The 23,642-nt window shown below is 54.5% G+C and overlaps 2 protein-coding genes across 4 annotated transcripts in view; one reads left to right on the top strand and one right to left on the bottom strand.

Annotated features, from left to right (window-relative positions):
* The first annotated feature begins 704 nt into the window (after positions 1–704).
* Positions 705–2,395, top strand: POMC (proopiomelanocortin). Its single transcript, XM_061989726.1, has 2 exons — positions 705–833; positions 1,656–2,395. The coding sequence occupies exons 1-2, from the start codon at positions 705–707 to the stop codon at positions 2,328–2,330; spliced, it is 804 nt and encodes a 267-aa protein (XP_061845710.1). The 3' UTR covers positions 2,331–2,395.
* A 3,694-nt stretch (positions 2,396–6,089) lies between these two features.
* The window catches only part of EFR3B (EFR3 homolog B), a 46,742-nt gene continuing 29,189 nt past the window's right edge, over positions 6,090–23,642 (bottom strand). Inside the window, exons 7-23 of one of the 3 annotated variants that reach the window (XM_061989781.1) lie at positions 23,359–23,493; positions 22,772–22,850; positions 21,360–21,495; positions 20,271–20,432; positions 18,533–18,644; positions 16,227–16,278; positions 15,830–16,002; positions 15,121–15,196; positions 14,175–14,336; positions 12,918–13,049; positions 12,740–12,807; positions 12,040–12,167; positions 10,828–10,919; positions 9,957–10,005; positions 9,662–9,768; positions 8,468–8,517; positions 6,090–7,976 (exon numbers count right to left, since the gene is read on the bottom strand). In XM_061989781.1, the coding sequence (XP_061845765.1) occupies positions 7,871–7,976; positions 8,468–8,517; positions 9,662–9,768; positions 9,957–10,005; positions 10,828–10,919; positions 12,040–12,167; positions 12,740–12,807; positions 12,918–13,049; positions 14,175–14,336; positions 15,121–15,196; positions 15,830–16,002; positions 16,227–16,278; positions 18,533–18,644; positions 20,271–20,432; positions 21,360–21,495; positions 22,772–22,850; positions 23,359–23,493 (1,819 nt within the window). In that variant the 3' untranslated portion in view covers positions 6,090–7,870. The remainder of the gene's footprint in view (positions 7,977–8,467; positions 8,518–9,661; positions 9,769–9,956; positions 10,006–10,827; positions 10,920–12,039; positions 12,168–12,739; positions 12,808–12,917; positions 13,050–14,174; positions 14,337–15,120; positions 15,197–15,829; positions 16,003–16,226; positions 16,279–18,532; positions 18,645–20,270; positions 20,433–21,359; positions 21,496–22,771; positions 22,851–23,358; positions 23,494–23,642) is intronic. The other 2 variants (XM_061989782.1, XM_061989783.1) reach the window with 2 other exon arrangements.

Below are 23,642 nucleotides of genomic sequence, written 5' to 3'. Positions count from 1 at the left end.
CAACTTCAACGTTGTCCAATGTAAAACAGCCACATCTTACTCTTCTAATCCTAATTCCATGTAATTTGCCACTGTCTCCCACCATGCAGGAGTTTCACAGACGCCCAAGGGGCATCACGGGACAGGTCAGGAGGGAGCACGTTTTCTTTTTGTTTGAGAGGCTTCAGCTTTGCAAGCAGTGAGGGGCTGGCAAAGGATGAAAGCTGAAAACAGCTGCCTAATGCTTTCCCCTTTGCAGCATCACTCATCTTCACGAGGTTCTCAGGAGGACGATGCAGCAATCCCCTCCTGACAGCGACTGTCACCGGCAGTACTGCTGACAAAAGACCCGAGATTCAGAGAGATATGCCTTTTGGCTCAGAAGCCAAAAGGAAGAGGCAAGGGAGTGGGAGAGAGGAAAAGTTGCCTGTTTTTTGGAGCTGCTGAGCAGGAGCAGAGGGGTGTGGGTGCAGGCAGGGAGGCAGCTTCAGGTGTTGCCTTCTCTTCTCCGTGCCTCAGTTTCCCCTCCGGTGAAGGGCATCCCGCTACTGCAACCCCAGCTTCAAAAGAGGAGCGGGTAAAGGTGGACACATCAAAGAAAGCATTCAAGAATCTCCTGAAGGGAAGTAAAAGAGGGGATTGGATCTTTTCTTGTTTCATTTTTTCCCTAGTTCCTGCAGGGTCTCTGGGCCCACAGCCCCCCTCCGTGTAAGCCCCCGGCCAGGATGCCCAGCGCCGTGTGGAGCAGCCTGTCCGTGGTGCTGGGGCTGCTGCTCTGGCACCCTGCCGGTGCCAGCGGCCCGTGCTGGGAGAGCAGCAAATGCCAGGACCTCAGCAGCGAGGCCGGCGTTTCGGTAAGCTGGGGATGGGGACTGCCCTCCGCTCGCTTTGCTTTCTGACCCCTCCCCCCACAGTCAGGGGCCGGCGCGGTGGGCGGGGGGAGGAGGAGAGGGGGATGCTGACACCGTGGGGTGACCCGCATCCCTGCGGGGTGATGCTTTGGACCCAATGACCCGCAGGTGCCTCCCGGCTTCACGCTGGGGGATGACGCCAAAATCAGCTTCTGAGCTTGTAGCATCCCTTCTGGGCGGGACGGAGCAGGAGTATTGGCATGGCCCCACGACCAGGGATGCTTGCAGAGAGCGGGGGTGGCAGGACAGTGCAGCAGCTTACTTTGTGCAGGTGCCAGATTTGCTCTGGGGACCCCAGTATGGGCTGTGCCCTCCCCCCAACACTGTTTCCAGTCCCCCAGGACTGGTTTAGTGCCTGACCATGATGCCCCAGGCTCAGGTCTCACAGCTCCCCACCACGGAGGAGGCACAGGGAACCTCAGCAGGACAGAAACATGAAACCACCTTGTGAAACACTGCTCTCTGTGCAAGTAGCCCCATGCAAACCTCTTCCCCTAGAGGTGCCCTGCCACGTGCTCACCCTTTGTAACTTCCTTACTGTTGAGATGAGGGAGCCCTGGCCCAGGCTGCCCAGGGAGGGTGTGGAGGCTCCTTCTCGGGAGGTTTCCAAACCCGCCTGGACACGTTCCTGTGCCCCCTGATGGAGGGGAACCTGCTTGAGCAGGGGCTTGGGCTGGATGAGCTCTGCAGGCCCTGCCAACCCCCACCATTGGGGGGTCCAGTGATTCTCTGGTTGATACTCACGTCCCCTCCAACCCCTGCCAGGCGTGTGCTGCCGCGTGCAGAGCCGACCTCTCTGCCGAGGCGCCCGTGTACCCGGGCAACGGGCACCTGCAGCCCCTCTCCGAGAGCGTCCGCAAGTACGTCATGAGCCACTTCCGCTGGAACAAGTTCGGGCGGCGGAACAGCAGCGGCGGTGGGGCGGGAGGTGTGGGGGGACACAAACGTGAGGAGCTGGCTGCGGGGGGCAGCCCGGCGCTGGCAGCGGCGCCCGCCGGCCCAGCCGCACGCCGCGAGGAAGAGGAAGGAGCCGGGCCGGAGCGGGAGGAAGGCAAACGCTCTTACTCCATGGAGCACTTCCGCTGGGGGAAGCCGGTGGGCCGCAAGAGGAGACCCATCAAGGTTTATCCCAACGGGGTGGAGGAGGAGTCGGCCGAGAGTTACCCGCTGGAGTTCAGGCGGGACCTCGTGCTCGGCGGCACCGGGGCAGCACCCGAGGAGAGAGAGGAGGAGGAAGAAGAGGAGGAGGAAGAGGAGGAAGGCCAAGAGGAAGAGGAGAAGGCGGCCGGCGGCTCCTTCCAGCTGCGGCGTTTCCGCTGGCGCGCACCCTCCAAGGACAAGCGCTACGGCGGCTTCATGAGCTCGGAGCACAGCCAGACCCCTCTAGTGACTCTCTTCAAAAACGCCATCGTCAAAAGCGCCTACAAGAAGGGGCAGTGAGTGGCGGGGGGAAGAGCCCGAGGGGCACTCACCATCCCCATCCCCCCCACTGCCACCACCACACCTCCCCAAGTAGCTGTATGTCCCTCTGGCATGTGTCACACTTTGAGATCTCCCTCGTTATCTTGTTCTTAATTAGTTCTCCAAAGGGTTCTGTCCGCTCCCCAGGGTTCCTGGAGGGAAGGGGTTGAGGATAAAGACATCAGCGCCTTCACTGCACCCACAGGACATGCACAGGGAGTGGGGAAAGGGCCCTGCCCGGAGCACAACAGGTGATTTTCGTACTTTCACTGAGCTGTACAATACTGTAAATGAGAGATTAAAAGAATTCTAATGAAAAAAACCCCCTCAAACCCACATTTGTTTGCAAGCCCACCCGGTGTGTGCAATAGTCTGGAAGGGCCTGCTGCTTGTAAAGGCAGGGAAAATGATTGCAAAGTAAAAGTCTGCAGCTTGGGGTAAAAAAGGCAGAGCTGGGAAAGAGTTTTGGGGTGTGGGGGAGAAAGGGCAACGTGGCAACCCCATCTTGGGAGCTGCTGAGGAGGTAGCTGTGGGGCTCCACCACTTCTGGGCACACTGCTGGGTTGCATTTCAGCAGGGTCAGCTCATGCACACTGTCAGGGAGTGCCAGAGAGGAGCCCCACACCAACAGGAAGTGCAATGACAGCATTTGGCAGCAGCCTGAGGAAAACATCTTCATCAGTGACCTGGATGAGGGGACAGAGTGACCCTCAGCAAGTTCCCTGATGGCACCAAACTGGGAGGACTGGCTGATTCACCAGAGACTGTGCTGCCATTCAACCAGATCTGGACAGGGGCTGAGAGTGTTCAGCAAAGGCAAGTGCAGAGTCCTGCACGTGGGGAGGGACAACGCCCTGCACCAGGACAGGCTGGGGGTGACCTGCTGGAGAGCAGCTCTGCAGAGAGGGACCTGGGAGTGCTGGTGGGCAGCAAATAAACATGAGCAGCAACGTGCCCTCATGGGCAAGAAGGGCAGTGGTATCCTGAGGGGAGGGAGCTTCTCTTCCCACTCTTCTCTGTCCTTCTGAGGCCTCATCCGGAGGCCTTGTGTCCACTTCTGGGCTCCCCAGCTCAAGAGAGACAGGGAACTGCTGGAGAGAGGCCAGTGCAGGGCTACCAAGATACTGAGGGCACTGGAACATCTGTGTGAGGAGGAAAGGCTGCGGGACCTGGGGCTGTTCAGCCTGGAGAAGAGAAGGCTGAGGGGGACCTCATCAATGCTGAGAAATCCCTAAAGGGTGGGTGTGGAGAGGATGGGGCCAGTGTTTGTTGTGTGGTGGCCAGTGCCAGGACAAGGGGTAATGGGCACAAGCTGGAACCCAGCAAGTGCCACTGGCACAGGAGGAGAAACTTGTTTGGTGTTGAGGTGAGGGAGCCCTGGCCCTGGCTGCCCAGGGAGGGTGTGGAGGCTCCTTCTCGGGAGGTTTCCAAACCTGCCTGGACACGTTCCTGTGCCCCCTGATGGAGGGGAACCTGCTTGAGCAGGGGCTTGTCTGGAGGAGCTCTGCAGGGCCCTTCTAACCCCCACCATTTGGGGATTCTGGGATTCTATGAAACGCAGCAGCCGCCTGGTACTGCCCTGAGGACCTAGCCAGCACCCACATCTCAGGTAAGCTCATCTATTCCCCATTAAACAATGAACTAGGAGTCCAAGTGCTAACAAAATCCTCAGTCTTTGGCAAGTAACAACACCAAAGGATGGGCACAGGCTGGGGACGGGACCAAGTTTAAAACCAGTCTCACGGGGAAGCAAACCTTGACCACCTCCGCCAGATAAACCCCAAAAATGGCAAAGCATCACATTCTCTCTTCCCATTTTTTAAAATGTGCTTCCCAGTAGCATTAATATCATCAGGCTGCTCCCCTGTGTTGGCTTTGGATTTCCCCCCAGGAAGCCCACACAGAGGAGCTGCAGTTGCCCCACTGAGATGAACCCACCACCCTCCAGGCCCCAAACAGGAGAGGCATTGGGAAGGGACATACCCATTTATTTGGGACAACACAGTGGAAAGATTGTTCAAGTAAAATAGGGCTCATTTACACTTTTCTCCCCTCTTCTGAGGCAAGAGACATCTTAGATGAGTCGAGGAGCAGAGAGGCTGTGGGAGCAGCATGGCACAGGGTATGCCACATACATTTGGGCCCCTCAGATAGCTACTTGGGTGATTTAGTTCCCATTTTGGCCCTGCTGAGTGGGTTCACACTCAGTTATGCTTGAGAGGAAGGCGAGGACCTTCCCCCCCTCCTCACACAAGGAGCTTCTGCGAGATGAGGGGGATAAAAACCGGAAGAAACACTCAATCCCAAAGTGTAATGATGATGGAGTGGGGTTTGAGTTGGATCCTGGGCATGGGGCTGGGGAAAGGAAACTTATCCCCAGCCGAGGCCATTCTCCTCCTCACCCCATCCTTCACAGACTTCTCCAACCCCTCATTTTTCCTCTCCCAGGGCAGAGAGCCACTGTGAAGACACCGAGTCAGCAGAACCCCTATGGTGGCAACATCAACATTTATTCACAAAGGGCACGAAGAGGGGGCATTTGAAAAGATCAATAGCTTCTGGGCCCTTTCAACAACCCTTTCCCCCTCCCAAACTCGCCCTCAGCTACACACAGAAACGCCACACTGCTCCGAAATACAGCGATGGGAACACACATGCACCTAAACCTGCTGGGCTTACAGAAATATACTTTGTCTTTGACACGTACACAAGTATCTAAACTAAAGGTGATTTACAAACAGGTCACTTAACACCGCGTGTGTGTGGTTGGGGCTGGAGGGAGAACATTTACAGGGAGAGTTTGGGGTCCCAAAACGCGAGGGGGCAGCGGTGAGACGTGGGATGTGCAGCCGGGATGGCCTCGGTCCCGGTGCTGTGTCCCATGGAGCAGAGAAAAGGGAAAAGCATTGGGACCAGAGGGATAACCCTCGGCCTCGCCCCCTACAGCAGAGGCCAGGGGTATTTTCTGCCCCAAAGGGATGATGTGCACCCCAGGATGTGCCCCGTGGCTCCCTTCTTTCAGCACGAGCAAACCCTGGGCTCATCTTCACACCTTCTCAGTGGCCTTTGAAGACTTTGGGAGGTGTGGGGCTTTTTTCCCTACAGACACATAATCTGGATAACTGCTTTTCCTGCTGCATTTTGTGACAAATTGTAGTGCTTTTCATCAGAACAGCCATAGCAGCAAACCCTCCTTCCCCAAGCAGCCCACTTCACATTCCTGCTGTTGGCCCCAAAAGCTGCCCCAGCCTAAAGTCAGGCTTCAGCAGGACTAGGCATAACCCAGGGAGCAAAAAGGGGGATGGAGACATGCAGTGACCCTGAGGAGAGGCAGCAGCAAGGGGGTAGCCTTGGGCAGAGCTGGCACAGGCAGAGACACCCTACAAGCCCAGAGACTGAAATAAACCCTTGTTCTTCCTGTCCTCTTAAACTCGATCATTTCCTAAGCTTGGATTACAGCGTGAGCACACAAACAAGCAGTGACCTCAGTGCAACAGCAAACTCTATCTGCCACTGAGGGCCAAAAACAAATAAAAAGGGAATGGTGATGTGTAATTACAGCTTAAAATAATCTCCTGAAGAGCTGCAGGGAGAGGAGGCAGAGAAATGGGTGGTGGCTGAAGCAACCCAGAGCCAGGGCAGAACGCGACATGCGGAAGCAGCTCCGGCAGCTCCAGTTTTAGACCCTTCCGTGTCTCTCCACGTGGCAATGAGAGAAGCAACTTGTCTGTCTGGAGGGAAAGGGGCTGCCCGAGCTCACAGGAGACACCCCTGTGCCCCTCAAGCTGCTGAGAGGGTGTCGGGGGGAAAGCTGCAGGCAGTGTCCGTCCGACTGAATGCTCTCAAACTCACCTTGCAAACAGCCTTAGTGCACCGACACCTGAAAGGTGTTTGGGAGCAAGAGAGATTCTGTCAATGACCAAATACTCCCCCATCACTGATCAAATATCCCTCACCTATGACCAAACACCTGCTATGAACAACCAAATAACCCTCATCTGTGATCAAATATTCTCATAAATGACCAATTACCTGCTGCAAACAACCAAATACCCCCTGCCTATGACCAAATATCCCATTGATGACAAAATACCCTCTGCCAATGACCAAATACTCACTATCAATGGCCAAATACCCTTTGCCAATAGCCAAATACCTCTTGTCAAAGACCAAATACCTTCTGTCAATGACCAAATACCTCCTGTCAACAGCTAAATACCTGCTCTGAACAACCAAATGCCTCCACCAACCACTAAATCTCCCCACTTGACCTTTCTTCCTCATCCCTACCATCTTCACCGTGCAGTTTGGGTTTGGCAGGATCCAGAATTTTCTACCATGTGTGTCTAAAGCAAAATTCTCGAGTAAAACTCCTCTCCTTCCCCCAGTCAAATCCAGTTTTATCCTACTGTACAATAAGAAAACCCAGTCAGATACAGGGTCTGCAGGGTGAACCCTGCAAAACCCTCCCTATAGCAGCTAATTCCCTGCATCACTGGAGTTTCTTTGTAGTTATGGCTCAGCTGTTTTAAGATTGAACTTTGTCAAAGTGATTCTGCTAAAAAAAAACCCCATAAATAATTCTTTCTTTGGGACAGGAACATCAAAACTGTAACAACCCAACTCAAAAGTATGAAAACAGTGGGTTAATGTGTTAATGTTCTCCAGGATGGTGGTTGCTTGTGCCTTGTGTCACCGCTCCAGGCATCCCATCACACTCCTACCAGCAACCTGGGCGAGAGGCATAGCTCTTAGAGGTTCTCCCTCCCCAAAAAAAGTGAGTTTTCCCACAGAAACTGTGTTTTCAAGTAACCTGGAACCAGCCAGGCTGCTGTGTGCCCCCACAGTGGGATGGGGGTTTGCCACCCTGGTGCTGCACTGGGCACCTCCTCCAACCAGGGCATCGGGGCACCGTGAAGCACTCAGAGGCTGAAGGAAGATCCAAATTCACAGGCCAGGGAGCTGTACATGGGGATCATTCCCCCTCTAGCAACACACCTCAAGCACCAGCTTGGGCAAGCTGTGGTTTTGGGTCTGTGCCAGGGTCTCCACACTGCACCCCAATTCCCCTCCTGCTTTTTATCCCCTCCAGCTTCAGCCTTGCCCCTTGCCAGGGGCTCTTGCCATGGCCGACACAATGCAAGGAGGGATTCCCCAGGGAATAGGTTTGTTTTCAGCCAGGAAGATGTACATGCTCTGCCTGGAACCAGAGCATCGCCTCTCACCTTCCCGAAAGAGGAAGGCAGAGAGGGAAGTCACAGCAAACACCCACCTCAGGCTGTGCCCCGAGCCTCCCGTACCGCCAACCGCCGCAATGCATGGAGGAGGCAGAGGGACGTGAAATAAAAGTACTGGAGACGGGTTTGTGGTGCCAAAGAATTTTGGGGTGGCCTCAGTGCGAGTGTCCCCACCCATCCCGACCCCACGGGGCCAGCAGTCTCTCCCCAGGATGGAGGTTCTTGGGTGTGAGCTGTCCCCTCGGGTCCTTGGGGAGCTCTGCCCTACCAGCACGGCTGCCCTCAGTACACGCATAGGTCCGGGAACTTCATCTCGTACACCGGGACAGAGTGGTTCTGGGGCTGTCCGTAAGCGGCTGTGATGGTGCCAGAGGGGCTTGGAGGTGGCCTGAAACACAAGGAGGTGGTTTACAGAGAGATTTGGTGAGGAAGCAAAGCATCTGTGGACAGAATCACAGAACCACAGAATCATTCAGGTTGGAAAAGACCTTTGAGCTCCTGGAGTCCACTCCCCTCCCCTCACAGTGCCAAGCCCACCACTAAACCACGTCCCTCAGCACCTCAGCTACACGGCTTTGCAATAGCTCCAGGGATGGGGACTCCACCAGCTCCCTGGGCAGCCTGGGACAGGGGCTGACAACCCTCTCAGGGAAAAACCTCTTCCTCAGCTCCAATCTAAATCTCCCCTGGTGCCACCACCAAGGCCTCAACCCCAGTCTGGCACCCACCCCGACCTCCATGCTGGGGGACATGTGGCTCCTATTGCCCCACAGCCAGCACCGTCTCTGTGGTCAGGCACCCCACGCTCCAGCAAGCAGGTTTCCGGATGGCTCAACACCTGTGCTTAGTACGGGGCGCTTGGCTGTTGCCCCAACTCACCGGATGGTGATCTCAAAGATCTGGTTGAGTTTGCTCTGCAGCAGCGTCGCCTGTAACAGACATGGGGGCTGTGTTAGTGGGGTGACTGCAGATGTGCAAAGGGGACTGTAGTGGGTCTGTGTGGACAAGTTTTGGTAACAAGGGGCTACAGAGGGGGCTTCTTTAAACAAAGAGCTGCTGGAAGCTTCCCCTGTATGTGACAGGGCCAGTGCCAGTCAGCTCTGAGATGGACCCACTGCTGGCCAAGGCTGAGCCCATCAGCGATGGAGGTAACACCTCTGGGATTGACAGGTTGGAGAAGGGGAAGAAGTTGCTGCACAGAGGCAAAACTGCAACAGCAGGAGGGAGTGAGAATGTGAGAACACCTCCAAGGTCAGTGGAGAAGGAGGGAGAAGAGATGCCAAGGCACCAGAGCAGAGACTCCTCTGTGAGCTGTGGTGCAGCCCATGGTGAGGCAGCTGTGCCCCTGCAGCCATGGAGGCCACGAGGCAGCAGAGACCCACCTGAGCCTGGGGAGGATCCCACGCTGCAGCGGGTGGGTGCCCGAGGGAGGCTGAGACCCCGTGGGAAGCCCACACTGGAGCAAGTTCCTGGCAGGACCAGGGAACTCAGGGAGGGAGGAGCTCACGCTGGAGCAGGTTTGCTGTCAGGACTTGTGACCCCGTGGGATGGACCCCACAGTGTAGCAGTGGGAAGTGTGAGGAGGCCTCCCCTTGAGAGGAAGCAGCGGCAGAGACCATCTGTGATGGACTGACCATAACCCCCATTCCCCATCCCCCTGCGCTGCTGCTGGGGAGGAGGGAGAGTCCTGGGATGAAGGGAGGGGTGGGGAAATGTTTTAAGGTTCATATTTTATTTCCCATTTCCTTATTGTGTTTTGATTGTTAATAAATCAACCCAGTTCTCCCCAAGTTGAGTCTGTTTTGCCTGGTAACTGCTCAGTGATCTCCCTGTCCTTATCTCCACTCATGAGCCCTTTGTTATATTTCTCTCTCCCCTGTCAAGTTTAGGAGGGGGCATGATAGAAGCACTTGGTGGGCACCTGGCAGCCAGCCAGGGCTAAACCACCACAGGAATGAACAGCGCTGTGCAGGGCAGAGGGAGGGTGGTCTGGCAAAATTCAGAGCTGTGTCATCACTGCCAGCCTGTCCCAAGCAGAGGGGGTGGATTGAGGGTGCCCCAGCCCTGACTCACCCTGGCACCGCAGTGGGCAGCAATCTCCTCGAATGGGGCTTTCTGAAACTTCTCCACCACTTGCCGCCTCCGCTCCCGCTCCTGCTCCTCCACGGCGACACTGTCTACTGAAGCAGAGGGGAAATGGCTCTTAGCTGCTCCTCACCCACAAGGACCACCACATCTCCATCTCCCCAGCAGACAGCACAGATTGAGCAGTGCTAGAAAGCCAAGGAGAGGGTCTCCAACACATGGCTTTGGGAGCAGCTCCCCCAGGGACACCCCTATAGAGAGCAGGCCAGCCTCCACCTCTTACCTATTGCCTTTTTCAGCGTCTCATATGTGATCTCTTCTGCTGGTGCTCGCTAAAGGAAGGGGAAAAGCAGGTGAGGCTCAAAACACAGCAGAAACCCTGAACCAGTGTCCCGGGCTTTATTCTGGCATTAAAATACATCCTGTCCTCAAAGATCAGGGATATCCTTCCCAGTAACCTGCACTGTGTTTTTCAGGATGGACTAGCCTGGCTGGACCTGTGGAGAAAGGACCTCACACTAGAGCAGGTTTGCTGCAGGACTTGTGACACCATGGGGGACCCACACTGGAGCAATCTGCCCCTGGACTGCAGTCCATGAATGGGAGTCTGCTGGAGTAGTTCACGAAGAACTGCAGCCCATGGGAAGGACCCACCTTGGAGAAGTTCATGGGGGACTGTCTCCCATAGGAGGGACCTCACAGTGTAGCAGTGGGAAGTGTGAGGAGGCCTCCCCCGAGAGGAAGCAGCAGCAGAGACCATCTGTGATGGACTGACCATGCCCCCTTATTCCCCATCCCCCTGCACTGCTCAGGGGGAGAAGAAAGGAAATTGTGAGTAAAGTTATGCCTGGGAATAAGGGAGCCATGAGGGGAAGACATTTTAAGATCTAGTTCTAATTTATCATTGCCCTCCTCTCATTTGATTAGCAATAAATAAACTAATTTTCCCAAGTCAAGTCTGTTTTGCCCATGGTAGTACCAGTTGAATAATCTTCCCATCCTCATTTCTACTCATAAGTCTTTCGTTATATTTTGTCTTCCCTGTCTAGCTAATGAAGAATTAGATAAATCTTAACTACACACTGTCAGGCTTCTAAAAGCACACAGTGCTGAAGGGATCAAGCAGCCTCTGCAGAAATGGCATAATATGGTACCTGCTCTCGCTCAGGACTGTTTCTTGACTCCACCTCGACCTGTAGGGAAATGGTCTCACCAATGCTCTTCCTCTTGGACAAACGATCTTCATCTAGGGAGGGCAAAAAAGGGCAGAAGAGGTAGCAGGGTGGGCACAGGCAGCCTCCATGGAACACTGACACATGTCCCATCTCCAGGGTGGCAGTCACTCAAATTCTTCCAAGTCAGTAGAACTGAGGACTAAGCCAAGCCCAGAGGGCATCATGATTCCTATCACAGAATCATTTTGGTTGGAAAACACCTTGAAGATCATCAAATCCACCCCCTCCCCTCACAGCGCCAAGCCCACCACTAACCCATGTCCCTCAGCACCTCAGCCACACGGCTTTGCAATAGCTCCAGGGATGGGGACTCCACCAGCTCCCTGGGCAGCCTGGGACAGGGGCTGACAACCCTCTCAGGGAAAAAGTTCTTCCTCAGCTGGGGCAACTTGAGACCATTTCCTCTCGTCCTATCATTTCCTACCTCGTCCTAGGGAGACCAATTCCCACCTCACTACAACTTCCTGTTGATGGCTACATAGTGATCATGACTCCCCTCATCCTCCTTTTCCTGGCATCAACCCCCCAGGCCCTTTCCCTGTGGGCAGCTTTCCAGCCCCTCTGCCCCAGCCTGGAGCGTTGCCTGGGGTTGCTGTGGCCCAAGGGCAGGACCCAGCCCTTGGCCTTGTTAAACCTCATCCCGTTGCCCTGGGCCCATCACTCCAGCCTGGCCAGGGCCCTCTGAAGAGCCTTCCTGCTCTCACACACATCTACACTCCTGCACAGCTTCATGTGAGACAAACTGACTGAGGGTGCCCTCAATCTCTCATCTAGATCATTGATAAAGCTGTTAAACACAATAGACCCCAACACTGAGTCCTGGAGAACAACGTTGGTGATTGGCTAACAAATGGATTTAACTCCATTCCCCACCAGTCTCCGGGCCCAGCCATCAGCCAGTTTTCCACCCAACACAGAGTAGGTCCATCCAAGCCATAGGCAGCCTGTCATGCATGTAGCAACCCCAAGAAGCTCCCACTTCACTGTTTTGTGCCTCAGCTTCCCTATGGCTACACCTCTAAAGGTAGGGCAGAAAAACAACAGGCCCATGGGTAGCACAAGAACTTGTTGCCTCCATAACTGGGTAGCACAAGAGACCAGTTTCCCAGAGCTGCCCAAGGTGCTGTGTACCTGTCAGCTGAGGGATGTAGGGTGTGCTGAGCCGGTCCGAGTTGTAGCCGCTGCCTCCCAGCACCTCACTGATCTTGCTCTGCCAGAAGAAGACCTCTGGGCCTAAGCGGTCAAGGCTCTTGCTCAACCTATGAAGACAGTGAAAAAACAATCTCTCTGGTTGGGAGAACCATGCCAGCAGGATTTCCAGTCCTTTCGGGGCAGAAACGGAGGGATCTTGTGGTTTTGCTCAGCTCCACCACAGCTGCATGCCTGACACTCTTTCTGTGCCCACTGACGCAAAGCCAGAGGCCCAAAAGGGCTCTTGACCCACCATGAGGGATACAGATGGGCTCAGGGAGCATCTCAAGAGAGCAGTGGCACTCACTGGGGACTGTAAGGAACCTCACCATCAAATGTGACCTATGCCAAGGCTGTGGTAGCACAAATGGGACAGCATAGCCAGCAGTGGCCTAGGGATCGTGGAATGATAGAATTTTTCGGTTGGAAAAGACCTTTAAGCTCATCAAGTCCAACCTCTTCCCAATCTCCAATCTAAGCCTTACAGAACTGGCCAACAGCAGGTATCCTTGAGCTGGCAGCATACTGACATATAATGACATATAAGATCTATATCCATCCCACTGCCAGAGAAGGGCAGGGAGCAGATCTTGGCATTTGGCTTGCTCTGAGCACAAGCCAAGAGCATCCAGGCTCTTACTTGGGTTTCTCCACAAAAACGTCTTCGGGGAGTAGGTAGGGAGCTTCCTTCTGTCGCATCTGGATGACCTGCAGAAGACAAGCAAGGAGACAAGCTCAAATCCCACAGGTGGCCAGGAGTCGATGCGAGGGCTGCAGTGGATGAGGCTGCAGCCCCATCCTCAGTCCCTCCCTCTCACCTCATGGATGCTCTGGCAGAAGGTGGGCACAGTGGTGAGCTGGCTGATGAGGTTCAGGTAAGCTGCACAGAGGGCAAAGAGTGCGCAGCGGTTGTACTCTGTCAAGTTATCCTCGTTGATCTGGGCAATCTCCTGTAACAGAGAGACAACCCCATGACACAAGGATGGACAAGGCCCCAGTAGGGTCTCATAGAACCATGGAATTGCTGTGGTCGGAAATGACATTTAAGCTCCTCAATTCCAACCCCTCCCCTCACAGTGCCAAGCCCACCACTAACCCATGTCCCTCAGCACCTCAGCTACACGGCTTTGCAATAGCTCCAGGGATGGGGACTCCACCACCTCCCTGGGCAGCCTGGGACAGGGGCTGACAACCCTCTCAGGGAACAAGTTCCTCCTCAGCTCCAAAGTAAACCTCCCCTGGGGCAACTTGAGGCTGTTTCCTCTTGTCCCCTCAGTTGTTACTGAGAAGAGATCAACCCTCACCTCACTACAGCCTCCAGTCAGGGAGTTGCAGAGAGTGATGATGTCTCCTCTGAAGCTGCTGTTCTCCAGGCTGAACACCCCCAGGGCCCTCAGCCCCTCCCCAGCACACTTGTGCTCCAGCCCCTTCCCCAGCTCCGCTGCTCGGCTCTGGACACGCTGCGGCCCCTCAGTGTCCCTCTGGCAGTGAGGGGCCCAACACTGAACACAGCACTCAAGCTGCGGCCTCACCAGGGCCCAGCACAGGGGACGGCCACTGCCCTGGGCCTGCTGCCACACCACTGCTGATACAAGCCAGGGTGCCACTGGCCTTCTTGCCCACCTGGGCATGCTGCTGCCTCATCTTCAGCCCCTGGCACCAACCCCTCCAGGCCCTTTCCCTGCGGGCAGCTTTGCAGCCCCTCTGCCCCAGCCTGGAGCGTTGCCTGGGGTTGCTGTGGCCCAAGGGCAGGACCCAGCCCTCGGCCTCAGGCAACCTCATAAAACTGGCCTCAGCCCATTGTCTCCATGTGCCTCACGGCACTGTACACTCTCCAAACACCACAGCTTTTGGAGTCTGCCTTTGCAGCATTTCAGAGGCTGCCAAGGTGACTGGGGTCTCTCCTCAGCATGTTTGTCTGATGTCACTATGGCAGGAGAGGCTCAGAGCAGATGAGGCACTTTCATTGCCCTTCCTCAGAGACCTCAATCCCCAAACAACCCCCTCCCAGAGACTCCTTGCTATCACATCACAGCTTGCCCACCCAAGGGCACATCCAGCTCCCCGCTGCCTACCTGCACAGCCAGTACCAGGCGGATGAGGTCCACCACAACCTCCTCATTAGCCAGCTCAATGCTGATGAGCATGAGCATGCTGTAGAGAGCCTCATAGTGAGCCTGCACATTGCTCTCCTCCTTGCAGATCAGGTAGATGTGCCGGTAGAGCTGCTGGCCATGCTGTTGGGACATGGAGAGATGTGGTTACCTCCCATGCATCTCCTTGAGTAATAGCGGCAGCAAGGCAAAGAAACAAAGCAGGGCTCAGCAAAGGGGCTCTCATCCATGCAGGAGAGAGCAGAGCTCCTCCTGTCACTGAGCAAGCGAAGAAAGCCTCAGGGAGAGGGAGCTGAGACTATCAGTTGGTGTTTCACTGTTCAATGCTGGTACCCAGGCTGGGAAGAGGCACAGGCAGGTCCAAGAGCAGAGCCCAAGGGAAGGATGTCTCTGCTGCATTATAGAAATCACAGCAGAAAAATAAAGCCCTGAGACACACTGCTGATAGCAAGGCATAGGACAGAGCCTGTTGCAAGGGAACCTCAGGTCTGCAAGGTGTTTTGGTTTTAGGGCTGCACTGCTGCTCCCTGGTAATAAACTGATCCTCTCTTGGCCTCAGGTGAGCTCCAGAGGAGTCTGCACTGCTGGACGTGTCTTATGATGGAGTCACAGAGAGGACAATAAAAAGAAATAAAATAAGACAACTTCAAAAGCCACCAGATAGATAATTTCTGGATACCAGCACATCCTGGGGTATGCATTCCTGGGGCAGAGAACAGATTCAAGAGTCTAGAAAGGTCCATGCATGAAGCGTTGATGGAGACTGAATTCCACTGGCTTTTCCCAGGGACATTCCCAGGTTTAGAGGCATAATGGTACTGCAAGACCCAGTGTGACTTGGGGAAACTGAGGCACAGTCCTCACATTGGTCTGCAGAAGGACAGTTTCACCCAGATGCTGACACTACCTTCTTCATGAAGACAGTATCTTGGCGGGAACATTTGTCCACTTTCAGCTTCAGAACCGAGATGTCACTGATGGTGCTGCAAGGAAAGGCCAAGAATCATAAAATCACAGAAGGGTAGGGGTTGGAAGGGACCTTCAGAGATAATCTAGTCCAACCCCCCTGCCAAAGCAGGTCCACCTAGATCAAGGTGACCTAGACCTAGACCAAGTGGAAGGGAAAACTCAGAGACTGGAGAGGAGAGGTACCATTCCTGCACTTCTGAGAGCTACTGGCAAGAATGAGCTGCCTGGGAGGAACCAATGGAGGAAGCCAACGGTGGTTTTCAAAACCCATCTGAGCAACTCACATGTTCATTGCAGGATTTCAAGGCAGTGGTGCTCAGGAGGACAAAAGGTTCAGGCAAAGTGGCTGAGCAGGACCACAGCAAAACCCACAGAGATGTTTCTATCTGGGATTGTAGTCTCCTTCCTCCAAGGTAAAACACCACCAGTGCCCAGCAGTCGATTAACCCACTCAAGGAGGTTATTGCACCTATCCTGTAGTCCCACATACCTCTGGGCAGTCTCAGAGAGGCCTCCCCACTCATCTGGTTCTCAGCAGATCCCTGATTTGCAGCATTAAACCACCCCAGAACCGGTACCAGACTTATTCCCAGCAGATCTCTCTCCCAAGCCTGCTCTGCAGGTCCCAGACCAGGCAGGGAACATACCTGATGGGAGAGAATTTCTGCCGGTTCCCGTGGCGATCGATGAAGCTGATGAGGATCTCAAGGACAAAGAGGCGGATCTCAGCATCCTCCATCAGGGCTGCAGAGAGCAGCCTGTCCAGGAAGACACTGGGAAGCGCTGTGAGCATGTTACTGCACTGGAAGCCCACAGAGACCTGCAAACATCAAAGAAAATGGGAGGCAATGTGACAGTGTCACTTGAGAGGGGTTAAAACACACCAAGAAAGAGGAGATGCAAGTAGGGAAGTTCAGCTTGAGCTTTTCATAAACCACCACTGGGGGGAGAAGATTCTCCAGCTCTGCTCCTCCATGCCAGCAGTTGGGACCCCATGGATCTCGTAGGGAGGGGGCTCCTGTGGGCACAGTGACACATTCATACCTGAAGGAGGGACTTTAGAAGCATTATCTGTGTCAGTCGATTCCGGTTCTCCCTGCCATGGAGAGAAGAAACAAATGGTAAAATCCAGGTGAAAACAAGACAAGAGAAAGGATGGAAAAGCCCAAGAAAGGGCGGGATCAGTTTCTGAAGAGCCATCATCACAAACAGCCACAATCTCGAGCAAATGAGCTCTAGGTTTACCACTCAGCAGAAAGGCTCTTAAAGGAATGATGAATATCAAAGTATACATCCTGCCACAGGCAACACAAACAAGGCAGTATCCCAACATCTGGACATCTCTATCGCACAGTGACTCCCAAGGGATATCAGGCACTGGCTCCCAACAGGATGGTCACTTCTAAGCAGGTAAAAAGTGGTGAGAGGAAGCCCAAGGGCCTCTGTCCGTGGAGATGTCCCTGCTCCTCACTCCTGTCTTGCTTTTCACAAAGCCATCACAAACCACACTTGAATTTCAGTGAAGTGAGGGGGTTTTAATGCAAAAAAGAGCAAATTCTGAATTCTCCGCTGTCTGGGCTCTGGGGGAACTCAGGGAGGTTCCAAGGGATTACCAAGTTGTCTCATGCTACAGGGGGACTACTGTGGCCAGCAGGCCCAAGGCAGTGGCCGTCCCCTGTGCTGCACCCTGGTGAGGCTGCAGCTTGAGTGCTGTGTTCAGTGTTGGGCCCCTCACTGCCAGAGGGACACTGAGGGGCCAGAGAAGAGGAGCCTGAGGGGAGACATGATCACTCTCTGCAACTCCCTGACAGGAGGTTGTGGCTAAGGGGGAGTCCGTCTCTGCTTCTGAGCTACAAGTGACAGGACAAGAGGAAACAGTCACAGGTTGCCCCTGGGAAGGTTTAGATTGGAGCTGAGTGAGAACTTTTTCCCTGAGAGGGTTGTCAGCCTCTGTCCCAGGCTGCCCAGGGAGCTGGTGGAGTCCCCATCCCTGGACCTATTGCCAAGCCGTGTAGCTGAGGTGCTGAGGGACATGGGTTAGTGGTGGGCTTGGCACTGTGAGGGGAGGGATCTGATGATCTTACAAGTCTTTTCCAACCAAAACAATTCTATAATTCTCTGACCTACACAAAAACAGCAGCATCCCCACAAGCTGAACTTCAGCCTGCAGCTCCTCTGCAAAATCCTGCTTCACCTGCACATCCAAACCAAACATGATCTTTCACACAGTGTCAGATGAGCTGCCAGAGGAGCAGTGACACACAGCCTGGCACAGCCAGCCCAGCACCCAGAAGTGACCACCATTCTGGGGCTGAGTCCCATTCTGCCCCCGCCGCAAGGAAAGGTGCACTGACCAAATGGCAACCAGCCCCCAGTGTGTCTTCCATCCTGGGACTCAGGACTGAACATGGGTGTCAGGAATCACTTTCATGTGAATAAGGAGCAGAGTGTGCCTCCTATCAGCCAGCAAAGGCTCCCTATCAGAGACAAGTGGGAAGAGCCTGACCATACTTTGAAGACAAATATAGCATGAAAATCTGTTTGCTACATACTTAAATGTTTCAGCACTGATACCCTCGCTCCAAATAGCTCTCGTGGTCTGTTCCCACACTTCTTAAGCAATTCTGTTGTTTGGGTGTTTTCCCTTCCTTCTCCTCCTCCACCACTGGATATAAATAACCACCCCTCACTTGGTGGTAAGAAAAGCTCTGAGGCAGCTCAGAGGAGCCACGCACCAGTGGGGGAAGGCAGAGATGAGCAGCCAGTCCCATCAAGCCACACACGAGTTTCACAAAAGCCATGGCAGCCCTGACTCCCCAGCAGCCACCTCACTGCCCTGAGACATCCCAAGTCACGCTCCTGAATATTATTTGTAATTCCTGGTGTTTTGGATGACACCCCAGGACCGAGCTCCTGATAGTTGAATCTCTCAGCAGGTACCTGAAGAAATGTAGAGTTCAGCTGCAGCACTACTGTCTGTAAACACCTTTCCTCGTTGATGCTTCAATGTTTCAAGGGGCCTCTGTCATCACATCTGAACAACCCCACCACCAGGACAGACTGGAGGGGACCTGATGGAGAGCAGCTCTGCAGAGAGGGACCTGGGACACCAAAGCACATGTTGCTCACCTTCCCTTGCCCTTTTGTAGAAGCTCTTGATGCTTGGACTTTCCAATAACATGCCCACATCCCACTTTGTCCCCAAAGACCACCTCAAGGTGGGAACAGCTTCAGGAGCTCCCCAGAACTTTGAGCTTTGTTCAAAACCTTACATCCACACACAGAGGGAGAGTGTCAGGGAGAGCAGGGCAGGGCTTAGAATGAGGAGGGAGGAAGGTTTCTGTTCTCACCCGGCTTTGCCAGCCTCGATGGAGTGCTGCATGGAGGGCAGTGGCACCTTGTTCATGATGAAGACCATCACCTCAGACTGCTGGTAGGTGGGCAGTGTGCTGGCAAAGGACCCTGCAGGGACAAGAGGGAGCTGGTAGCATGCAAGGCCTAGCCCACCACCCCCAGAAGTACCCAGTGCCATGGGATGTGCCCACCTGCCCTGGCCAGGCTGGGATAGGACAAGGCCTGCCTGGATCCTGCATCCACAGGCAGATTTATCATCAGTGTGATTCAAGACCCATCCAAACACTTCCAGGTGGGGCAGGCCTAGCTAGGATGATGCTGCCAATATCTGCCTCTACCCCTTCCTTTTTTGGGGCTGAGGCATATGCTGATGTCTGGCCTCTTTCCCTCCTTTCCTGGCCTTGTTGAGGGTCTCCTGCCCAGGGAGAAACACAACTCTGTCTGCACAGAGTGGCTCTGCAGGAGATGGCTGGGGCTGCAATGCCACCTGCTGATAATCCACTGCTACACTTGAAACACAAAAACCTCACTTCCCAGCACTGCTTTTAGGATAAGGGAATGGTGATGTGGATATAGAATTGGCTGAATGACAGAGCCCAGAGACTGGAGCTCAATGGCACAGAAGCAAGTTGGAGGCCTGTGGCCAGTGGGGTTCCACAGGGATCGGTTCTGGGGCCAGTCTTGTTCTACATCTTCATCAACAACCTGGATGAGGGGACAGAGTGACCCTCAGCAAGTTCCCTGATAGCTCCAAACTGGGAGAACTGTCTGATTCACCAGAGACTGTGCTGCCATTCAGCCAGATCTGGACAGGCTGAGAGTGGGGCAGAGAGAAACCTCCTGAGGTTCAGCAAGGGCAAGTGCAGAGTCCTGCACCTGGGGAGGAACAAGCCCCTGCACCAGGACAGGCTGGGGGTGACCTGCTGGAGAGCAGCTTTTCAGAGAGGGACCTGGGAGTGGTGGTGGTCAGCAAACTAAACATGAGCCAACAATGTGCCCTCGTGGTCAAGAAGGCCAGTGGCATCCTGAGGGGCATGAAGAGAGTGTGGGCTGCAAGTGGAGGGAGGTTCTTCTCCCCTTCTCCTCTGCCCTGGTGAGGCCTCATCTGGAGTCCCGTGTCCACTTCTGGGCTCCCCAGTTCCAGAGAGACAGGGAACTGCTGGAGAGAGGCCAGGGCAGGGCTACCAAGATGCTGAGGGGACTGGAACATCTGAGTGAGGAGGAAAGGCTGCAGGACCTGGGGCCGTTCAGCCTGGCGAAGAGAAGGCTGAGAAAGGATCTCATCAACACTTATAGGTACCTAAAAGGTAGATGTCAGGAAGATGGGACCAGTCTTTTTTGTGTGGTGGCCAGTGCCAGGACAAGGGGTAAGAGGCACAAGCTGGATCCCAGCAAGTTGCACTGGCACAGGAGGAGAAACTTGTTTGGTGTTGAGGTGAGGGAGCCCTGGCCCAGGCTGCCCAGGGAGGGTGTGGAGGCTCCTTCTCGGGAGGTTTCCAAACCCATCTGGACACGTTCCTGTGCCCCCTGATGGAGGGAATCTGCAGGGGTGTATGCTGGATGAGCTCTAGTGAGCCCTTCCACCTCCCACTATCCAGGGATTTTATGACTTTGTGTGACTTTTTGCTTTTAGGAGAGTGACTTTGTTTTACCCCAGACAATCCCGCAGATGCACGAGGCAGACACCCACTGTGCAGGGAGTCACCCACCAGCACAGCCCACGGGACACCTCACCTATGGTTTTAATGACGGCCTCCTGGAACATCCTCTCCTCGTGCTCCTTGATGATCTTGGTGCCGACACCAGCGGCACAGTCGTAGCTGCCGGTCAGTGCATAGTCAATGCTGAGTCGCAGCTGCCTCAGCAGGGTGTTAAACACCTCCAGTACCGTGGGCCCTAGGGCAGGAGGACAGTGTGGTTTATACACCCCGTCACCCCATAAATAGCTTGAATAAGAGTTTTGGCAGACACAGAGTGATTTTTATCCTCCACTAGCTTCCCTCGTCAAGACAGAATATAAATGCCCTTCCAGGAGCACTGCCAGCTCAGCATATTCATGGCAAGTCCCTGAAAATCCCTTTGTCCTCTGCTACGAAGGCAAAGGCTGGCATTGCATTCAGCCCACTAGGTTTAGGCCACTGCATATAGGTACAGTTGTGGTTCCTGGGAGCACTAAAATGGCACAGATCTCCAGCATCTCTAGGTGCTCCAGATTGGATCTCCCATTACCAGCTCACCTGAGCACACACCAGTCCCCAGCCCAAACCTCTGACATCTCTTCACCATTTCCACTGCAAGTAAAAGGCCCTGGTCAGGCTGGATCAATGGGCTGAAGCCAATGGGCAGAGGTTGCTAAAGGCCATATGCCAACTCCTTCCCTTGTGCCACAGCAACCCCAGGCAGCGCTCCAGGCTGGGGCAGAGGGGCTGCAAAGCTGCCCGCAGGGAAAGGGCCTGAGGGGTTGGTGCCAGGGGCTGAAGATGAGGCAGCAGCGTGCCCAGGTGAGCAAGAAGGCCAGTGGCACCCTGGCTTGTGTCAGCAGTGGTGTGGCAGCAGGCCCAGGGCAGTGGCCTTCCCCTGTGCTGGGCCCTGGTGAGGCCGCAGCTCGAGTGCTGTGTTCAGTGTTGGGCCCCTCACTGCCAGAGGGACACTGAGGGGCCGCAGCGTGTCCAGAGCCGGGCAGCGGAGCTGGGGAAGGGGCTGGAGCACAAATGTGCTGGGAAGGGGCTGAGGGAGCTTAAAGGCCATTTCCAAAAGAAACAATTCTTTCATTCTATGAAAAGGGTGAAAAGACAGACAGAGAGGATTCATTTATCCACTTACCAACAGATCCAGAGGCTGCAATCACTGCTGCCTCTGAGAGGACCTCCACAATGCCTGCACGCACCGTGGCCGCACTCTTGCTGTTGGCATCCAAGTGCCCCAGGAGCTGTTGGATCACAAGATGGGAGTGCTGTGGCTGGAGAGAGAGCACAGAGGTCAGCATGGGTACCTCATGCAGGAGGTGACAGTCCATTTCTGTAACCCACACAGCTACTGGGGAGGAATCCTGCTCTGAGTCCCTGTCAGGTTCTTTTCTTTTCAGCTTTGGATGTAAAATGAGAGGGGGCACCTGGAAGAAACCTGTTTCACAGGACCAAGCAAAAACTTTGAGCAATTTGCAGAGGAAAAACAATCTAAAGAGCCATACAGATCTAAGGAAATAATGACATGAAATCCTGGGGATTTCATGGAAAAAAAGATTTGATTTTTACCAGGGTTTCCCAAACACATCTACACTTCAAAAGTGTCCTGCTGAGTTATTGTGACCTTACATCACCAATGTGCATTAACGGCAGCTTGTAAAATCTAGTATTCCTGTAAAGTGTGTTTGACAGTTTGCAGGATTAAAAACAAGAAACGAGAGCAGGGGGCAGTGATTTGTTTTCCCCTGTAAGAGCTCTCCAGGCAGGGCTGTAGCAAACCAAGCTCCCAAAGGGGTGCAGTGGGGCAGTAGGCTTGGGACAGGCTCTGTAGTGTGGGAGCAGGGTCATGGCCAAGAGTAAGCAAGGACTCATGTAAATAGAGTTGTATTGAGAGAAATCCACATGGAAAAAGAAAGGATGGACCTCTTTCCACCACTTTGGGGTTTACCTAAACTACATTTCCATGGGCTGCAGTGAGAAGACAAGCCTGGCAGGGTTTGTCTCTGAGCATCCCCATGTTTAAGGACAGGGATGCCAGGCTGCAGGTCCTGGCATGATTTGCCAAGGTCACGTTTCACCCCAGACAGCCCCTTTCCTTTCCTGCAGGGATGAGGAACTTGGGCTGATTTACACAGCAGTGATCTGGAAAGAGGTAGCTTTCCGTCAGAGCCCAGCTGCTTCCTTCAGAGTGTCTCACAGCACGCTGCTACCCCATCTGATTCAGCAAGCCTTTGTTTTTCAGTGAGAGAGAGGGAATCAGTCCTGGGACTGAGACATGAGTATCCAAACCCTGCACAGCTGGCACACAGCCAGGCTAACACCTCTCAGCCCTTTCCCCACATCCCCACGGGGCCCACGCTGCCCTCCACCCAGCCCATGCCCACCTCCAGCCCATTTTGGGGCACATTTGGTAGCCTGAGCTCATTGGGAGGGCTCAGTCTCGGCACTGTGGGATGCAGCAATGCGGCGGCAGCAGCTCTGACTCAGCTCAGCTGTGGTGGCAGCTGCGGGCGCTTCCAAGCACTGCATGAGGTGCCATCAGCTCCTCACCTGGATGGAGTACATGATGATCCTGAAGCAGCAGGTGGCAAAGATCTTCGGCTCCCAGAGCGAGTGGTTATCCAAGTGGCTGGGAAAAGAGAGGAAATGAAGGAGAAAGCAAGTGTCAGTCCCGTAAACCTTGCAACTCTAAGCACCAGAGATAGCTAGAAGCAGCAGGGAGCAAACACTGCAGGTTAGGGTAGGGACACAAACTCCTCCCCAGGGTGACTTTTTACAGAATCACAGAATGGTGGGGGTTGGCAGGGCCCTGCAGAGCTCATCCAGCCCAAGCCCCTGCTCAAGCAGGTTCCCCTCCATCACGGGGCACAGGAACGTGTCCAGGTGGGTTTGGAACCTCCTGTGAAGCCTCCACACCCTCCCTGGGCAGCCTGGGCCAGAGCTCCATCACCCTTATCTACCCCATGCCATCTTCCTCATTGCATACAAAAATGAGAGCTCAGCCTGAAACCCAGCCTCCATCTGCATGCCGAGCAGAGCCTGAGGAGCCCATGTCTCTGCCCTAGCTCTGGGCCACGCTGGCTGTTTCCTCGTACCTCAGTTTCCCTTGTGCTAAAAATGAGGAGTGCCCAACTTACATGAGGACAGGTTTGATGGCGTTCTTGATGTTGCCGTACGCCGCTCGACCAAGCAGCTCCCGCAGGCACCTCTCTGCCAGCTCTGTGGGGCTCTCCTTCTCCTTCTCTGTGGCTTGCAGCGGGGAGGGGGAGCGGCTGTCAAAGCAGAGGAGGGCGAGAAGAGTGGCACTGAGTGTGCGGCAGCAGTGGGGGAGAAGAGGCACAGAACCCAGGGCAGGGAGGGGCTGGAGCAACGTGGTCATGGTGTCTGCCCACAGCTCATGTTGCAGAGGGCTGTGGGTTAC

Source organism: Colius striatus, chromosome 2 (assembly GCF_028858725.1).
Source record: "Colius striatus isolate bColStr4 chromosome 2, bColStr4.1.hap1, whole genome shotgun sequence".
Taxonomy (NCBI): domain Eukaryota; kingdom Metazoa; phylum Chordata; class Aves; order Coliiformes; family Coliidae; genus Colius; species Colius striatus.
The sequence above is the reverse complement of the archived record's forward strand: the minus strand, read 5'-3'. Positions and strand labels throughout refer to the sequence as shown.